The sequence below is a fragment of the Oncorhynchus gorbuscha genome, linkage group LG10 (assembly GCF_021184085.1).
Source record: "Oncorhynchus gorbuscha isolate QuinsamMale2020 ecotype Even-year linkage group LG10, OgorEven_v1.0, whole genome shotgun sequence".
Lineage (NCBI taxonomy): Eukaryota > Metazoa > Chordata > Actinopteri > Salmoniformes > Salmonidae > Oncorhynchus > Oncorhynchus gorbuscha.
Genome location: NC_060182.1, coordinates 36,119,217 through 36,136,127, shown reverse-complemented (window position 1 = coordinate 36,136,127; position 16,911 = coordinate 36,119,217). Strand labels below are relative to the sequence as shown.

Sequence of the window (16,911 nt, the reverse complement as noted above, 5' to 3'; positions counted from 1 at the left end):
TTTTTGTTCCAGGTAGAACCCTTTTTGGTTTTTAGGTTGAACTCTTTTTGGTTCCATTAACAACCCACTGTGGAAAGGGTTCTACCTGGAACCAATAAAGGTTTTACCTGGCACTGAAAGGGTTCTACCTGGAACCACTAAGGGTTTTAACTGGCACCGAAAGGGTTCTACCTGGAACCAATAAGGGTTTTACCTGGCACTGAAAGGGTTCTACCTGGAACCAATAAGGGTTCTTCAAAAGGGTTCTCCTATGGGAACAGCAGTAGAACCCATTTAGGTTCTAGATAGCACCTTTTTTTCTAAGAGTGTAGGGTACAAAGTCAGGGAAGGAGTGAGGTAAAGTGAGTTATGGGGACAAATAAGATGTTGGCACAGCTTGATCCTGTCATTACCATTAGGCCAGTATTGTTGTAATGTGATTGTAATTACCAGCTGGCAGGGGGCACAGTGCCCGCGTGCTGCTGTAGATGCCCTGGGCAGGGTGGAAATGGGGGAGTGGGGTAGAGATGTTGCCCCCCCCCCAACCTCAAACCATGTCCCTGTGCTCATCCTGTGCTAAATGAGATGAGGGAGGAGGGTTGGAGGATATAGAGGGATGGCAAACAGCAGACGCAGCCTAGGGGAGAGGATGACGACAGGATGTGTGTGTGTGCGTGCATACTCTTGTGCCTGTGTGTGTTGCCAACGTTATGCGCATGTGTGCCTGCCAACATGATGGCTCAGATCTCTCAGGAAGCGAGGAAGGGGAAATTAGAGTGTAGTTGTCAGCAGGTTAGGGTGTAGAGCTTCAGGAAGCAAACTCTGTCCCCTAAGGGTAGCATTACAGCGATGTTGATTGAAATGGTTGTAACAATTTCTGACTCTCTTCTGTTTGGATCCCATAGACAGGAAGTCCAGGTCTTTATGACTGTATCTGATATGGCATCCTATTGTCTACATAGTGCACTACTTTTGACCAGGGCCCGCAAATAGGGTGCCATTTTGGACTAACCTATGACTGGTATAGTAATTATTCCCTCCGGATAGTCTGACTGTACAGTATATTGAGGAATTCATTGTTGGAGGGAGGTAAAGTCTATGCTTCTATTTTCTCTTCCTTCCCTGCAACGAGGCTGGATAAATGATGCATACTTATGCTGAAATATTCACCAGTGCAAAAGCATGGGAGGGATCCCTGGCAAGCACACTCTAATTCAGAAGAATGAGGCTGATTCAACCGCCGACATAGCAGTGTGTGTGTGTCTGTATGTGTGTGTATTTGTGTATCCGTCTATGAGCGTGGTCTCATAGACTAGACATAACATAGTAATCGTAAATCCGAGACACTCAAATTACACTGAGCTGAAACTCATCACGGACAACTTTAGCATTTGAGATAATTAGCGACATTTCAACTACTTACTACTTTTTAGCTACTTTGCAACTACTCAACATGTCAACATGTAACCTTAATCTTAAACCTTTTAGTTAACCCATTCCATAACCCTAACCTAACCCCTTTACTAACCCTTCTCCTTCCCCTAACCTTAACCCTTTAACCTAACTCCTCAACTTAACCTTAACCCTTTAACCTAACTCCTCAACTTAACCCTAACCCTTTAACCTAACTCCTCAACTTAACATTAACCCTTTATCCTAACTCCTCAACTTAACCCTTTAACCTAACTCCTCAACTTAACCCTTTAACCCTTTAACCTAACTCCTCAACTTAACCCTAACTTAACCCTTTAACTCTCCTCAACTTAACCTTAACCCTTTAACCTAACTCCTCAACTTAACCTTAACCCTTTAACCTAACTCCTCAACTTAACCCTAACCCTCTATCCTAACTCCTCAACTTAACCTTAACCCTTTAACCTAACTCCTCAACTTAACCCTGACATTAACCCTTTATCTTAACTCCTCAACTTAACCTTAACCCTTTAACCTAACTCCTCAATTTAACCCTAACTGTAACCCTTTATCCTAACTCCTCAACTTAAACCTAACTGTAACCCTTTAACCTAACTCCTCAACAACGCTTGTTCCGGTTCCGGTTGGAGCGAGTGGTCGCATCTGCACTTCGCTCCCGCGGGTAGTATAACTTTTTCATTATATTTCATTATAGCACAACGGTTTGATTTGTCTAATCTTAGCAATTTCTTCTCAGCTAGCTACATAGCCGTCTTTGTATCAAAGATAATTGCGTAATTGCGTAATTATCGTATTTCGCCGTCCTAACGTAGTCTTCACTAGCCAGCTAGCTAACGTCCACTGATTAGCTGCACTGGAGAAACTATTACACTCAACTGAACGACTTGATTAGTGTAGTGTTAGCGTGCTACATAGCTGTCTTTGCTGTCTTCGTATCATCGTATCCAAGATAATTGTGTTGTTTAGGTTTAGAGTGTGTAGTCTTAGAGTGATTATCTTAATTTACCGAGGTTAGCTAGCCAGCTATTTGTCGTCCTTAACGTAGGTGACTCTGCTAGCTAGCCAACGCTAGCCAACGCTAGCCAACGTCTACTGAATAGAACTTCCGCATTCAACAACCCGGTCGCATTCACAGGTAGTATCACATTTTCACTTCATTACAGTACAACGGTTTGATTTGTTTGATCGTAGCTAGCTACATAGCTAGCTACATAGCCGTCTTTGTATCAAAGATAATTGTGTAGTCTAGAGCGATTTTCTAGGATCGCTAGCCAGCTATTGTCGTTCTTTTAACGCAACGTAACGTAAACAACACTGCTAGCTAGCCAGCTAGCCCCCGAATAGCAACACTGCAGAAACAATTACACTCAACGGAACGACTTGATTAGTGTAGTGTCAACAACGCACCCACTGCCAGCTGGCCTACTTCAGCAGTACTGTATCATTTTAATCATTTTAGTCAATAAGATTCTTGCTACGTAGCTTAACTTTCTGAACATTCGAGACGTGTAGTCCACTTGTCATTCAATCTCCTTTGCATTAGCGTAGCCTCTTCTGTAGCCTGTCAACTATGTGTCTGTTTATCCCTGTTCTCTCCTCTCTGCACAGACCATACAAACGCTCCACACCGCGTGGCCGCGGCCACCCTACTCTGGTGGTCCCAGCGCGCACGACCCACGTGGAGTTCCAGGTCTCCGGTAGCCTCTGGAACTGCCAATCTGCGGTCAACAAGGCAGAGTTCATCTCAGCCTATGCCTCCCTCCAGTCCCTCGACTTCTTGGCACTGACGGAAACATGGATCACCACAGACAACACTGCTACTCCTACTGCTCTCTCTTCGTCCGCCCACGTGTTCTCGCACACCCCGAGAGCTTCTGGTCAGCGGGGTGGTGGCACCGGGATCCTCATCTCTCCCAAGTGGTCATTCTCTCTTTCTCCCCTTACCCATCTGTCTATCGCCTCCTTTGAATTCCATGCTGTCACAGTTACTAGCCCTTTCAAGCTTAACATCCTTATCATTTATCGCCCTCCAGGTTCCCTTGGAGAGTTCATCAATGAGCTTGATGCCTTGATAAGCTCCTTTCCTGAGGACGGCTCACCTCTCACAGTTCTGGGCGACTTTAACCTCCCCACGTCTACCTTTGACTCTTTCCTCTCTGCCTCCTTCTTTCCACTCCTCTCCTCTTTTGACCTCACCCTCTCACCTTCCCCCCCTACTCACAAGGCAGGCAATACGCTCGACCTCATCTTTACTAGATGCTGTTCTTCCACTAACCTCATTGCAACTCCCCTCCAAGTCTCTGACCACTACCTTGTATCCTTTTCCCTCTCGCTCTCATCCAACACCTCCCACACTGCCCCTACTCGGATGGTATCGCGCCGTCCCAACCTTCGCTCTCTCTCCCCCGCTACTCTCTCCTCTTCCATCCTATCATCTCTTCCTTCCGCTCAAACCTTCTCCCACCTATCTCCTGATTCTGCCTCCTCAACCCTCCTCTCCTCCCTCTCTGCATCCCTTGACTCTCTATGTCCCCTATCCTCCAGGCCGGCTCGGTCCTCCCCTCCCGCTCTGTGGCTCGATGACTCATTGCGAGCTCACAGAACAGGGCAGGGCTCCCGGGCAGCCGAGCGGAAATGGAGGAAAACTCGCCTCCCTGCGGACCTGGCATCCTTTCACTCCCTCCTCTCTACATTTTCCTCCTCTGTCTCTGCTGCTAAAGCCACTTTCTACCACGCTAAATTCCAAGCATCTGCCTCTAACCCTAGGAAGCTCTTTGCCACCTTCTCCTCCCTCCTGAATCCTCCTCCCCCTCCCTCCCCCTCCTCCCTCTCTGCAGATGACTTCGTCAACCATTTTGAAAAGAAGGTCGACGACATCCGATCCTCGTTTGCTAAGTCAAACGACACCGCTGGTTCTGCTCACACTGCCCTACCCTGTGCTCTGACCTCTTTCTCCCCTCTCTCCAGATGAAATCTCGCGTCTTGTGACGGCCGGCCGCCCAACAACCTGCCCGCTTGACCCTATCCCCTCCTCTCTTCTCCAGACCATTTCCGGAGACCTTCTCCCTTACCTCACCTCGCTCATCAACTCATCCCTGACCGCTGGCTACGTCCCTTCCGTCTTCAAGAGAGCGAGAGTTGCACCCCTTCTGAAAAAACCTACACTCGATCACTCCGATGTCAACAATTACAGACCAGTATCCCTTCTTTCTTTTCTCTCCAAAACTCTTGAACGTGCCGTCCTTGGCCAGCTCTCCCGCTATCTCTCTCTGAATGACCTTCTTGATCCAAATCAGTCAGGTTTTAAGACTAGTCATTCAACTGAGACTGCTCTCCTCTGTATCACGGAGGCGCTCCGCACTGCTAAAGCTAACTCTCTCTCCTCTGCTCTCATCCTTCTAGATCTATCGGCTGCCTTCGATACTGTGAACCATCAGATCCTCCTCTCCACCCTCTCCGAGTTGGGCATCTCCGGTGCGGCCCACGCTTGGATTGCGTCCTACCTGACAGGTCGCTCCTACCAGGTGGCGTGGCGAGAATCTGTCTCCTCACCACGCGCTCTCACCACTGGTGTCCCCCAGGGCTCTGTTCTTGGCCCTCTCCTATTCTCGCTATACACCAAGTCACTTGGCTCTGTCATAACCTCACATGGTCTCTCTTATCATTGCTATGCAGACGACACACAATTAATCTTCTCCTTTCCCCCTTCTGATGACCAGGTGGCGAATCGCATCTCTGCATGTCTGGCAGACATATCAGTGTGGATGACGGATCACCACCTCAAGCTGAACCTCGGCAAGACGGAGCTGCTCTTCCTCCCGGGAAGGACTGCCCGTTCCATGATCTCGCCGTCACGGTTGACAACTCCATTGTGTCCTCCTCCCAGAGCGCCAAGAACCTTGGCGTGATCCTGGACAACACCCTGTCGTTCTCAACCAACATCAAGGCGGTGGCCCGTTCCTGTAGGTTCATGCTCTACAACATCCGCAGAGTACGACCCTGCCTCACACAGGAAGCGGCGCAGGTCCTAATCCAGGCACTTGTCATCTCCCGTCTGGATTACTGCAACTCGCTGTTGGCTGGGCTCCCTGCCTGTGCCATTAAACCCCTTCAACTCATCCAGAACGCCGCAGCCCGTCTGGTGTTCAACCTTCCCAAGTTCTCTCACGTCACCCCGCTCCTCCGTTCTCTCCACTGGCTTCCAGTTGAAGCTCGCATCCGCTACAAGACCATGGTGCTTGCCTACGGAGCTGTGAGGGGAACGGCACCTCAGTACCTCCAGGCTCTGATCAGGCCCTACACCCAAACAAGGGCACTGCGTTCATCCACCTCTGGCCTGCTCGCCTCCCTACCACTGAGGAAGTACAGCTCCCGCTCTGCCCAGTCAAAACTGTTCGCTGCCCTGGCCCCCAATGGTGGAACAAACTCCCTCACGACGCCAGGACAGCGGAGTCAATCACCACCTTCCGGAGACACCTGAAACCCCACCTCTTTAAGGAATACCTAGGATAGGATAAGTAATCCCTCTCACCCCCCTTAAGTTTTAGATGCACTATTGTAAAGTGACTGTTCCACTGGATGTCATAAGGTGAATGCACCAATTTGTAAGTCGCTCTGGATAAGAGCGTCTGCTAAATGACTTAAATGTAAATGTAAATGTCAACTTAACCTTAACCCTTTAACCTAACTCCTCAATTTAACCTTAACCCTTTAACCTAACTCCTCAACTTAACCCTAACCCTTTAACCTAACTCCCCAACTTAACCTTAACCCTTTAACCTAACTCCTCAACTTAACCCTAACTGTAACCCTTTAACCTAACTCCTCAACTTAACCCTAACTGTAACCCTTTAACCTAACTCCTCAACTTAACCCTAACTCTAACCCTTTAACCGAGCTCCTCAACTTAACCCTAACTGTAACCCTTTAACCTAACTCCTCAACTTAACCCTAACTGTAACCCTTTAACCTAACTCCTCAACTTAACCTTAACCCTTTAACCTAACTCCTCAACTTAACCTTAACCCTTTAACCTAACTCCTCAACTTAACCCTAACTGTAACCCTTTAACCTAACTCCTCAACTTAACCTTAATTAACCTAACTCCTCAACTTAACCTTAACATTTAACCTAACTCCTCAACTTAACCCTAACTGTAACCCTTTATCCTAACTCCTCAACTTAACCTTAACCCTTTAACCTAACTCCACAACTTAACCTTAACCCTTTAACCTAACTCCTCAACTTAACCTTAACCCTTTAACCTAACTCCTCAACTTAACCCTAACCCTTTAACCTAACTCCTCAACTTAACCTTACCCCTTCAAACTAACTCATCAACTTAACCTTAACCCTTTAACCTAACTCCTCAACTTAACCCTAACTGTAACCCTGTATCCTAACTCCTCAACTTAACCTTAACCCTTTAACCTAACTCCTCAACTTAACCTTAACCCTTTAACCTAACTCCTCAACTTAACCTTAACCCTTTAACCTAACTCATCAACTTAACCCTAACTGTAACCCTTTAACCTAACTCCTCAACTTAACCTTAACCCTTTAACCTAACTCCTCAACTTAACCTTAACCCTTTAACCTAACTCCTCAACTTAACTCTAACTGTAAACCCTTTAACCTAACTCCTCAACTTAACCCTAACTGTAACCCTTTAACCTAACTCTTCAACTTAACCTTAACCCTTTAACCTAACTCCTCAACTTAACCCTAACCCTTTAACCTAACTCCTCAACTTAACCTTAACCCTTTAACCTAACTCCCCAACTTAACCTTAACCCTTTAACCTAACTCCTCAACTTAACCCTAACTGTAACCCTTTAACCTAACTCCTCAACTTAACCCTAACTGTAACCCTTTAACCTAACTCCTCAACATAACCCTAACTCTAACCCTTTAACCGAGCTCCTCAACTTAACCCTAACTGTAACCCTTTAACCTAACTCCTCAACTTAACCTTAACCCTTTAACCTAACTCCTCAACTTAACCCTAACTGTAACCCTTTATCCTAACTCCTCGACTTAACCTTAACCCTTTAACCTAACTCCTCAACTTAACCTTAACCCTTTAACCTAACTCCTCAACTTAACCCAAACCCTTTAACCTAACTCCTCAACTTAACCTTAACTGTAACCCTGTATCCTAACTCCTCAACTTAACATTAACCCTTTAACCTAACTCCTCAACTTAACCTTAACCCTTTAACCTAACTCCTCAACTTAACCTTAACCCTTTAACCTAACTCCTCAACTTAACCCTAACTGTAACCCTTTAACCTAACTCCTCAACTTAACCTTAACCCTTTAACCTAACTCCTCAACTTAACTTTAACCCTTTAACCTAACTCCTCAACTTAACCCTAACTGTAACCCTTTATCCTAACTCCTCAACTTAACCCTAACTGTAACCCTTTAACCTAACTCTTCAACTTAACCTTAACCCTTTAACCTAACTCCTCAACTTAACCCTAACCCTTTAACCTAACTCCTCAACTTAACCTTAACCCTTTAACCTAACTCCTCAACTTAACCCTAACCCTTTAACCTAACTCCCCAACTTAACCTTAACCCTTTAACCTAACTCCTCAACTTAACCCTAACTGTAACCCTTTATCCTAACTCCTCAACTTAACCCTAACTGTAACCCTTTAACCTAACTCCTCAACTTAACCCTAACTGTAACCCTTTAACCTAACTCCTCAACTTAACCCAAACCCTTTAACCTAACTCCTCAACTTAACCCAAACCCTTTAACCTAACTCCTCAACTTAACCCAAACCCTTTAACCTAACTCCTCAACTTAACCTTAACATTTAACCTAACTCCTCAACTTAACCCTAACTGTAACCCTTTAACCTAACTCCTCAACTTAACCTTACCCCTTTAACCTTACTCCTCAACTTAACCTTAACCCTTTAACCTAACTCCTCAACTTAACCTTAACCCTTTAACCTAACTCCTCAACTTAACCCTAACCCTTTAACCTAACTCCTCAAATGAACCTTACCCCTTTAACCTAACTCATCAACTTAACCATAACCCTTTAACCTAACTCCTCAACTTAACCCTAACTGTAACCCTTTAACCTAACTCCTCAACTTAACCCTAACTGTAACCCTTTAACCTAACTCCTCAACTTAACCTTAACCCTTTAACCTAACTCCCCAACTTAACCTTAACCTAACTCCTCAACGTAACCCTAACTGTAACCCTTTAACCTAACTCCTCAACTTAACCCTAACTGTAACCCTTTAACCTAACTCCTCAACTTAACCCTAACTGTAACCCTTTAACCTAACTCCTCAACTTAACCCAAACCCTTTAACCTAACTCCTCAACTTAACCCAAACCCTTTAACCTAACTCCTCAACTTAACCTTAACATTTAACCTAACTCCTCAACTTAACCCTAACTGTAACCCTTTAACCTAACTCCTCAACTTAACCTTACCCCTTTAACCTAACTCCTCAACTTAACCTTAACCCTTTAACCTAACTCCTCAACTTAACCTTAACCCTTTAACCTGACTCCTCAACTTAACCCTAACCCTTTAACCTAACTCCTCAACTGAACCTTACCCCTTTAACCTAACTCATCAACTTAACCATAACCCTTTAACCTAACTCCTCAACTTAACCCTAACTGTAACCCTTTAACCTAACTCCTCAACTTAACCCTAACTGTAACCCTTTAACCTAACTCCTCAACTTAACCTTAACCCTTTAACCTAACTCCTCAACTTAACCTTAACCCTTTAACCTAACTCCTCAACTTAACCCTAACTCTAACCCTTTAACCGAGCTCCTCAACTTAACCCTAACTGTAACCCTTTAACCTAACTCCTCAACTTAACCCTAACTCTAACCCTTTAACCGAGCTCCTCAACTTAACCCTAACTGTAACCCTTTAACCTAACTCCTCAACTTAACCTTAACCCTTTAACCTAACTCCTCAACTTAACCTTAACCCTTTAACTAACTCCTCAACTTAACCCTAACTGTAACCCTTTAACCTAACTCCTCAACTTAACCTTAATTAACCTAACTCCTCAACTTAACCTTAACCCTTTAACCTAACTCCTCAACTTAACCTTAACCCTTTAACCTAACTCCTCAACTTAACCCTAACTGTAACCCTTTATCCTAACTCCTCAACTTAACCCTAACTGTAACCCTTTAACCTAACTCTTCAACTTAACCCTTTAACCTAACTCCTCAACTTAACCCTAACCCTTTAACCTAACTCCTCAACTTAACCTTAACCCTTTAACCTTACTCCTCAACTTAACCCTAACCCTTTAACCTAACTCCCCAACTTAACCTTAACCCTTTAACCTAACTCCTCAACTTAACCCTAACTGTAACCCTTTAACCTAACTCCTCAACTTAACCCTAACTGTAACCCTTTAACCTAACTCCTCAACTTAACCCTAACTGTAACCCTTTAACCTAACTCCTCAACTTAACCCAAACCCTTTAACCTAACTCCTCAACTTAACCCAAACCCTTTAACCTAACTCCTCAACTTAACCCAAACCCTTTAACCTAACTCATCAACTTAACCATAACCCTTTAACCTAACTCCTCAACTTAACCCTAACTGTAACCCTTTAACCTAACTCCTCAATTTAACCCTAACTGTAACCCTTTAACCTAACTCCTCAACTTAACCTTAACCCTTTAACCTAACTCCTCAACTTAACCTTAACCCTTTAACCTAACTCCTCAACTTAACCCTAACTCTAACCCTTTAACCGAGCTCCTCAACTTAACCCTAACTGTAACCCTTTAACCTAACTCCTCAACTTAACCTTAACCCTTTAACCTAACTCCTCAACTTAACCCTAACTGTAACCCTTTAACCTAACTCCTCAACTTAACCTTAACCCTTTAACCTAACTCCTCAACTTAACCCTAACTGTAACCCTTTAACCTAACTCCTCAACTTAACCTTAATTAACCTAACTCCTCAACTTAACCTTAATTAACCTAACTCCTCAACTTAACCCTAACATTAACCATTTTTCAAATTTGTTATACATATTCTATTTTTTGCCAATTCGTAACATATAGTACAAATTTTAATTCGTAATATATCATACGAAATGGGTGATGGACATCCACAAATGAATACATACCATGCCTATAGAATAATACTAAATGCTCTGAGGCCAGGTTGGTGTGTGTGTGTTATGTCAGCCTTCTAAACTTGAGTAAGTACGAGCTATGCTCCCTGATTACTCCCGGATTATCTGAGTAGACGTGGGAGCTCTTAATAGCGTACACTGTGACTTTGTGTTCCACTCAGACAGGCTCCCCAGACTACAGACACGAGGACACAGTCAGACACTGACACTAGAGAGGAGGAGAGAGTGGAGGGCAGGGGAGAGGCCTTTCAAAACAAAACAGAGGGCTATGACATCCAACAGATCCAGTGTCAGACTAAGAGCCTACAATAAGCAGTGTTTCTACATGGCAGAGATCCAGGATTCATTATGGCAATTGCCAGAGTTTTCCATTGTAGAGCTCAAGGGAGGGAACAGTTTAGATCAGATTGCATTAGACATCACAGGGGCTATTTTAGGGTTACGAGGCTCAGACTGAGGGCAGGCAAGGTTAGGAAGTAGGGACACTGGGACATATTCGCACAGTATTGATTCAGTAGTGTGCTCCGGGACTGCAGGACTCCAGGGCCGGTATTCACAAATACTGATCTAGGATAAGGACCCCCCTGTCCATATAATCGTATTCATAATGATCTAAAGGGGAATCTTAGCTGATCCTAGATCAGTAGTGAACACTGGCCCAGGAATGCAGGGGGAGGAGAAAAGGAAGGATACTCACAGTTGGTGGACACTGCAGTTGTAGAACTTGACCTCTGTGCTGATGACCATCTGGCCAGTCTCCTTAGAGTTCAGCCTTAACTCTACACCTGACCAGTCTAGAGAGCGAGCAAGATAGAGAAAAAGGAGGGGGAGAGAGAGAGAGATATAGAGAGAGAACCATGAATGAAGGAAGCACTTACACAAATGACACACTATAATGTGTAGCGGCATGTACCAACCCTCCCAGGCTTCAATGCAACCTGTTTTAGAAGACAAATCAAATCAGATTGTGGCAGTCACATGCGCCGAATACAACAGGTGTTGACCGTACAGTGAAATGATTACTTACGAGACCCTAACAAACCAGTGGAGAAACACACACTAACTCACCCCCATCTTTCACTTGTAGTAGTCTCCCTTCCTTTCCATTGTCAAGAGCACAGCCCTCTTCTTTCTCTAGCAGTCACTCTATCCCTCAGGTTTCTTCCTTCCCCTCCAGTAGTTTATCCCCCCCCAGTTTCCACCCCTCCTTTTAACCAATCCATCTTTCAGTCTGTCCTTCTGCCTGTCCCCTGTTCACCTTCTGAGTCCACCGGCGGTCTGGAAGGGGCCCAGAGGGAAGGTAGCGGGCTGCAGACAGTGCCGTGTGGCCACTGCCCAGTTTGGCTAGTCCCGGTGGGTACCTGGTGCCAGTCTCTGCTCTGGGACATGTGGGTCTGAGTGGTTACCCGGTACCTGCTGAGGACCAAGCTGACCCATCCGGCTGGCCACTCATCCCACGCAAACACTCATCTCATCCCACAGTCCGAGTCCAACAACACCAACACACAGTATAACCCATGTTATCCTTTTTTACTAGCTCTTAGTCTCTCTATTACTAGCATCATAGGAAAGCACCATCTGTGACTGCAGTGATTTGGCAGTGTCTGGTAATCTGAACAACATACTCATAGTTATTCTACTATAAAGGCGGTAGCAAATCTTTGTGTTATGAAGAATGCTGCCTTGTTATTGAATTTGTTTTGGTTGATGGTGAGTGTCTGGTTCAGATGTAGAATCTTAATTTGATCACTCTTTTGTTGCTGAGAATGTTCCTACACAGCAGGAAATGCAAATGTGTAGTGTCTTTGAGTTTTAAAAAGGCTTCTAAAGTTTGTCATTTCCACTTTGAAATTTCAGACTTTCAGATTTCCCCTATTGAAAAATGTATCAACCCGTACAAAAAAGACCATTAATTATAATCCACGTAATAATTCACATTTCCTGTTGCTACAGGATTATTTTCATGCTTTATCAAACTGGGTCAAATTAAGATCCGACATCTGTACATCTACACCAGCCTGCCTGTACGTACAACCTCTCTCCCAGTGAGAGAACGGCAGAGATGTGATGTTTAAAGCAGGAATCAGGCTCAGGTTTGAGCTCAGCTGGTTTTGTGTGGGAGGTTTCAATGACCCTACATACTCTCTTCTCTCTCACTGCACCTGCTGGGGAGATGCATTTTTGCTTTCCCACACACCAGACTGTACACCACCCATCTCAGCCCTGCATTTCAGCTTTGCTTTACAGAATTCTATTTGGCATCTACAAGCACACAGAAAGTCTCCTCTGTTAGTTCGGCTGTTCCTGTTCCTGTGTCTGCCATTTAGTTTCCATATCAGGCAGATAAGATGTCTCCCATTTTCTCTCTCTCCTTACTCCCTTCCCCAGCTCCTCCACTGCCTCGCCCACCTCTCCCTCACCCTCCTCATCACCCTCCCGCCTTCTTTTGCAGTCATTACTTCTGCACATGATCAATGTTCAATAATCTATCCCCTGTTAGGCAAGCATGCAGGCAAGCCTGTCCAGGCTGATGAGGGTGTCTGCATGTGTTTGTGTATTAGGTCTGGGTGGTATACCTTATTTTACTATATACCGGTATTGATGCACGGACCGGTTTGAGTTTTTACTTTACCTTCTATAACGGTATTTCAACGTTTGGTTTCATTAAATGTGATACGCAACTCTGGCGCGTATAATGTCAGTTTCGATAGTTTTCTCTGTTTGCTACTTGAGTCACCTTGCTCCCTCTCCTCGTGCTGCTGCATGCCGCTAACCACACCAAGCCCTGCCCCCTGTCACTCAAGGAGAGAGCAGTTGTTGGACCACGGAGTCACCAGCACTTTATTGCTATTCATTCTGCATGGTCAGATGAACGCAACAATGTTGGTGACCTGCTGCTTTTCACAAGCGTTCCATAATTACACTCTTCGTTTGTGTATCTTACTATCTGCAAACTAAGGTTTGCTAGTTTGACTTTTCTTTGCAAGGTGTTGCTAAAATAATTTGTGTTAGCTACTAATCGCTAGTTAGCTGGCGAAATGTACTAAGAATCAGAGCAAATTTAGCTAGTTAGCTAATACTGCCTGGTACCAGTGCTAATGTAGGCCTAGATAAGTATGTTTGTGCAGGGGTATCTTATCAGAGAGGAATAGGCAAAGCGTGAATATGTTGGCTGGCTAACTAGCTACATGAAGTCAGAAAACATGTCATTTAACATCTAATTAGGGTCACCTTGAAACACTGACCAACACTTTGGTTCCTACCCTGTCAATAATTCCTCACTGGTTTATTAATTCATTGTCATGTCAAACAACAATGTATTCTAGGTGATGGCCACTATATTCCAACTATAAAATTAGAATAATCATTATATTTCCATGATTCCAACAGTTCACCAATGAACTAGGTCTACATGTTTTTGCCCATATCATGTTACATTGCACAGTGTGGAAATGATAATAAAAGTACAGGAAATGCAGAAATGGATGAAAATGCTGATTTTTTGTTTTGTTTTGAATCCGATTGAACAGTATACACTGAGAAAGCCCCATTGAAATCACTTATTTTTATTTATTTAATAAAATAAATACAAATATTTAATCTTTATTTAACTAGGCAAGTCAGTTAATTAAGAACATATTTCTTATTTACAATGACAGCCTAGGAACAGTGGGTTAACTACCTTGTTCAGGGGCAGATTGTTATTTTTTTTACCTTGTCAGCTCAGGGATTTGATCTAGCAACCTTTCGGTTACTGGCACAACACTCTAACCACTAGGCTACCTGCCATTTCTAATGTATGTGTTGCCACCCTCCCTAGGGTCATGAATACTCAGAAAGCATATTTAGAACTTTTATTATTCAAAAACATAAAATACTGTAAAACGTGACAAATATTGTGATATTATTATATTTTGTCCACTTCGCACAGCCCCAAGTGTGTGTGTGTGTGTGTGTGTGTGTGTGTGTGTGTGTGTGTGTGTGTGTGTGTGTGTGTGTGTGTGTGTGTGTGAGGAGGGATTGTGAGGAGATAAGACATTTATTAGGGGAGAGAAATTTTAGCCCCCACCGAGCACCACCGACTAGGGGACTGATGGGGTAAACATGGCTGCTATTTACTCTCAGAGTTGGGATTACAGCAACAGCACACACACACACACACACACACACACACACACACACACACACACACACACACACACACACACACACACACACACACACACACACACACACACACACACACACACACACACACACACACACACACACACACACACACACACACACACACACACACACACACACACAGTCTTTGTGACTGGCAAATAGCGATTGTATGCGTGTGATCACCTATGATGTCACACATTAATGTCACATGTTATACATGAATGATCGTCCAGATATGGGGTGAGCTCTCAAATATTTAGGCGCTCACAAAACCTGGCCACTCCATCTCAAGCAGACTGAGAAAATATATATATATACATATCTTGGAAAGGGACATCATCTTGTTCCAACCCTTTACTAACTCACCATCCTTAAGCTACTCCTTGTTTTCTCCCTCCCCATCATCATCTTAGTCCTACAAGGACCCAGTCTGTGCCTACCTCCACCTCCACAGTGCTAACTGGCTTCAGTGCTGTGTGTTAGCCTCATGTGAGGACAGTAATCTGGGCAGCTCTATCTGGCCACAGACCTTGGTCCCTGGTCCTCCTGCCTCCTTAATGGGCCCAGGGCCCATTGGAGCACACTGCCCAGCAGGAAGACTGGTCTGGGGGCAGGGGGAGCTTGTTATGCTGCCAGCCTGGAGCGCCACCCACGTGGCGGTTTAGATCAATGAAATGACCAGATGTGGGATTAATGAGGGGAGATCAATGTGTGTGTCGTTAAGAGAGTGGAGATGGAAAGAGGGAACATCGAACATCTCGTTAACACACAACCCTACAGGAGCTTATAAATAGCAGAGAGATAAAGTGAAAAAAAGATCTCAAACAACGGTTGTAATGCCTAAGCCAGCTGCTGCCCTGTGTATAATTGTGTGGCTCCAATCCATCTATCACCTTGAGTTTAATCTACTATGAAACTGTGACGATTGTGTTGACGATTGTGATTAGGGATCCTTGCCAGATGCATAAGTTGTGTGTATATATACAGTTGAAGTCGGAAGTTTACATACACCTTGGCCAAATGCATTTAAACTTTCACAATTCCTGACATTTAATCAGAGTAACCATTCCCTGTTTTAGGTCAGTTAGGATCACCACTTTATTTTAAGAATGTGAAATTACAGAATAATAGTAGAGAGAATGATTTATTTCAGCTTTTATTTCTTTGATCACATTCCCAGTGGGTCAGAAGTTTACAAATGGTCAAATGTTTCGGGTAGCATTCCACAAGCTTCCCAAAATAAGTTGGGTGAATTTTGGCCCATTCCTCCTGACAGAGCTGGTGTAACTGAGTCAGGTTTGTAGGCCTCCTTGCTCACACACGCTCTTTCAGTCCTGCCCACAAAGTTTCTATATGATTGAGGTCAGGGCTTTGTGATGGCCACTCCAATACCTTCCCTTTGTTGCCCTTAAGCCGTTTTGACACAACTGGAAGTATGCTTATAGTCATTGTTCATTTGGAAGATCCATTTTTGATCAAGCTTTAACTTCCTGACTAATGTCTTGAGATGTTGCTTCTTCTCATGATGTCATCTATTTTGGGAAGTGCACCAGACCCTCCTACAGCAAAGCACCCCACAATATGATGCTGCCACCCACGTGCTTCACGGTTGCGATGGTGTTCTTCAGCCTGCAAGCCTCCCCCTTTTTCCTCCAAACATAACAATGGTCATTATGCCCAAACAGTTCTATTGTTGTTTCATCAGAGCAGAGGACATTTCTCCAAAAAGTACGATCTTTGTCCCCATGTGGAGTTGCAAACCGTAGTCTGGCTTTTTTTATGGCGGTTTTGTAGCGGTTTTGGAGCCTTGCTGAGCGGCCTTTCAGGTTATGTCGATATAGGACTAATTTTACTGTGGATACATTTGTACCGGTTTCCTCCAGCATCTTCACAAGGTCCTTTTCTGTTGTTCTGGGATTGATTTGCACTTTTTGCACCAAAGTACGTTAATCTCTAGTAGACAGAACGCGTCTCCTTCCTGAGCAGTATGACGGCTGCGTGGTCCCATAGTGTTTATACTTGCGTACTATTGTTTGTACAGATGAACGTGGTACCTTCAGGAATTTGGAAATTGCTCCCAAGGATGAACCAGACTTTTGGAGGTCGACAATTGTTTTTCTGAGGTCTTGGCTGATTTATTTTGATTTTCCCATGATGTCAAGCAAAGA

The 16,911-nt window shown here is 44.3% G+C and overlaps 1 protein-coding gene across 2 annotated transcripts in view; it reads right to left on the bottom strand.

Moving 5' to 3' along the window:
• The window catches only part of LOC124045985 (plexin-A2-like), a 349,620-nt gene that overhangs the window by 115,456 nt on the left and 217,253 nt on the right, over positions 1-16,911 (bottom strand). For both annotated transcript variants that reach the window (XR_006840933.1, XM_046365864.1), the window contains exon 8: positions 11,271-11,367. Coding sequence is in view for 1 of the 2 variants with exons in the window: in XM_046365864.1 (XP_046221820.1) it covers positions 11,271-11,367 (97 nt within the window). In the remaining variant the exon portion in view is untranslated. The remainder of the gene's footprint in view (positions 1-11,270; positions 11,368-16,911) is intronic.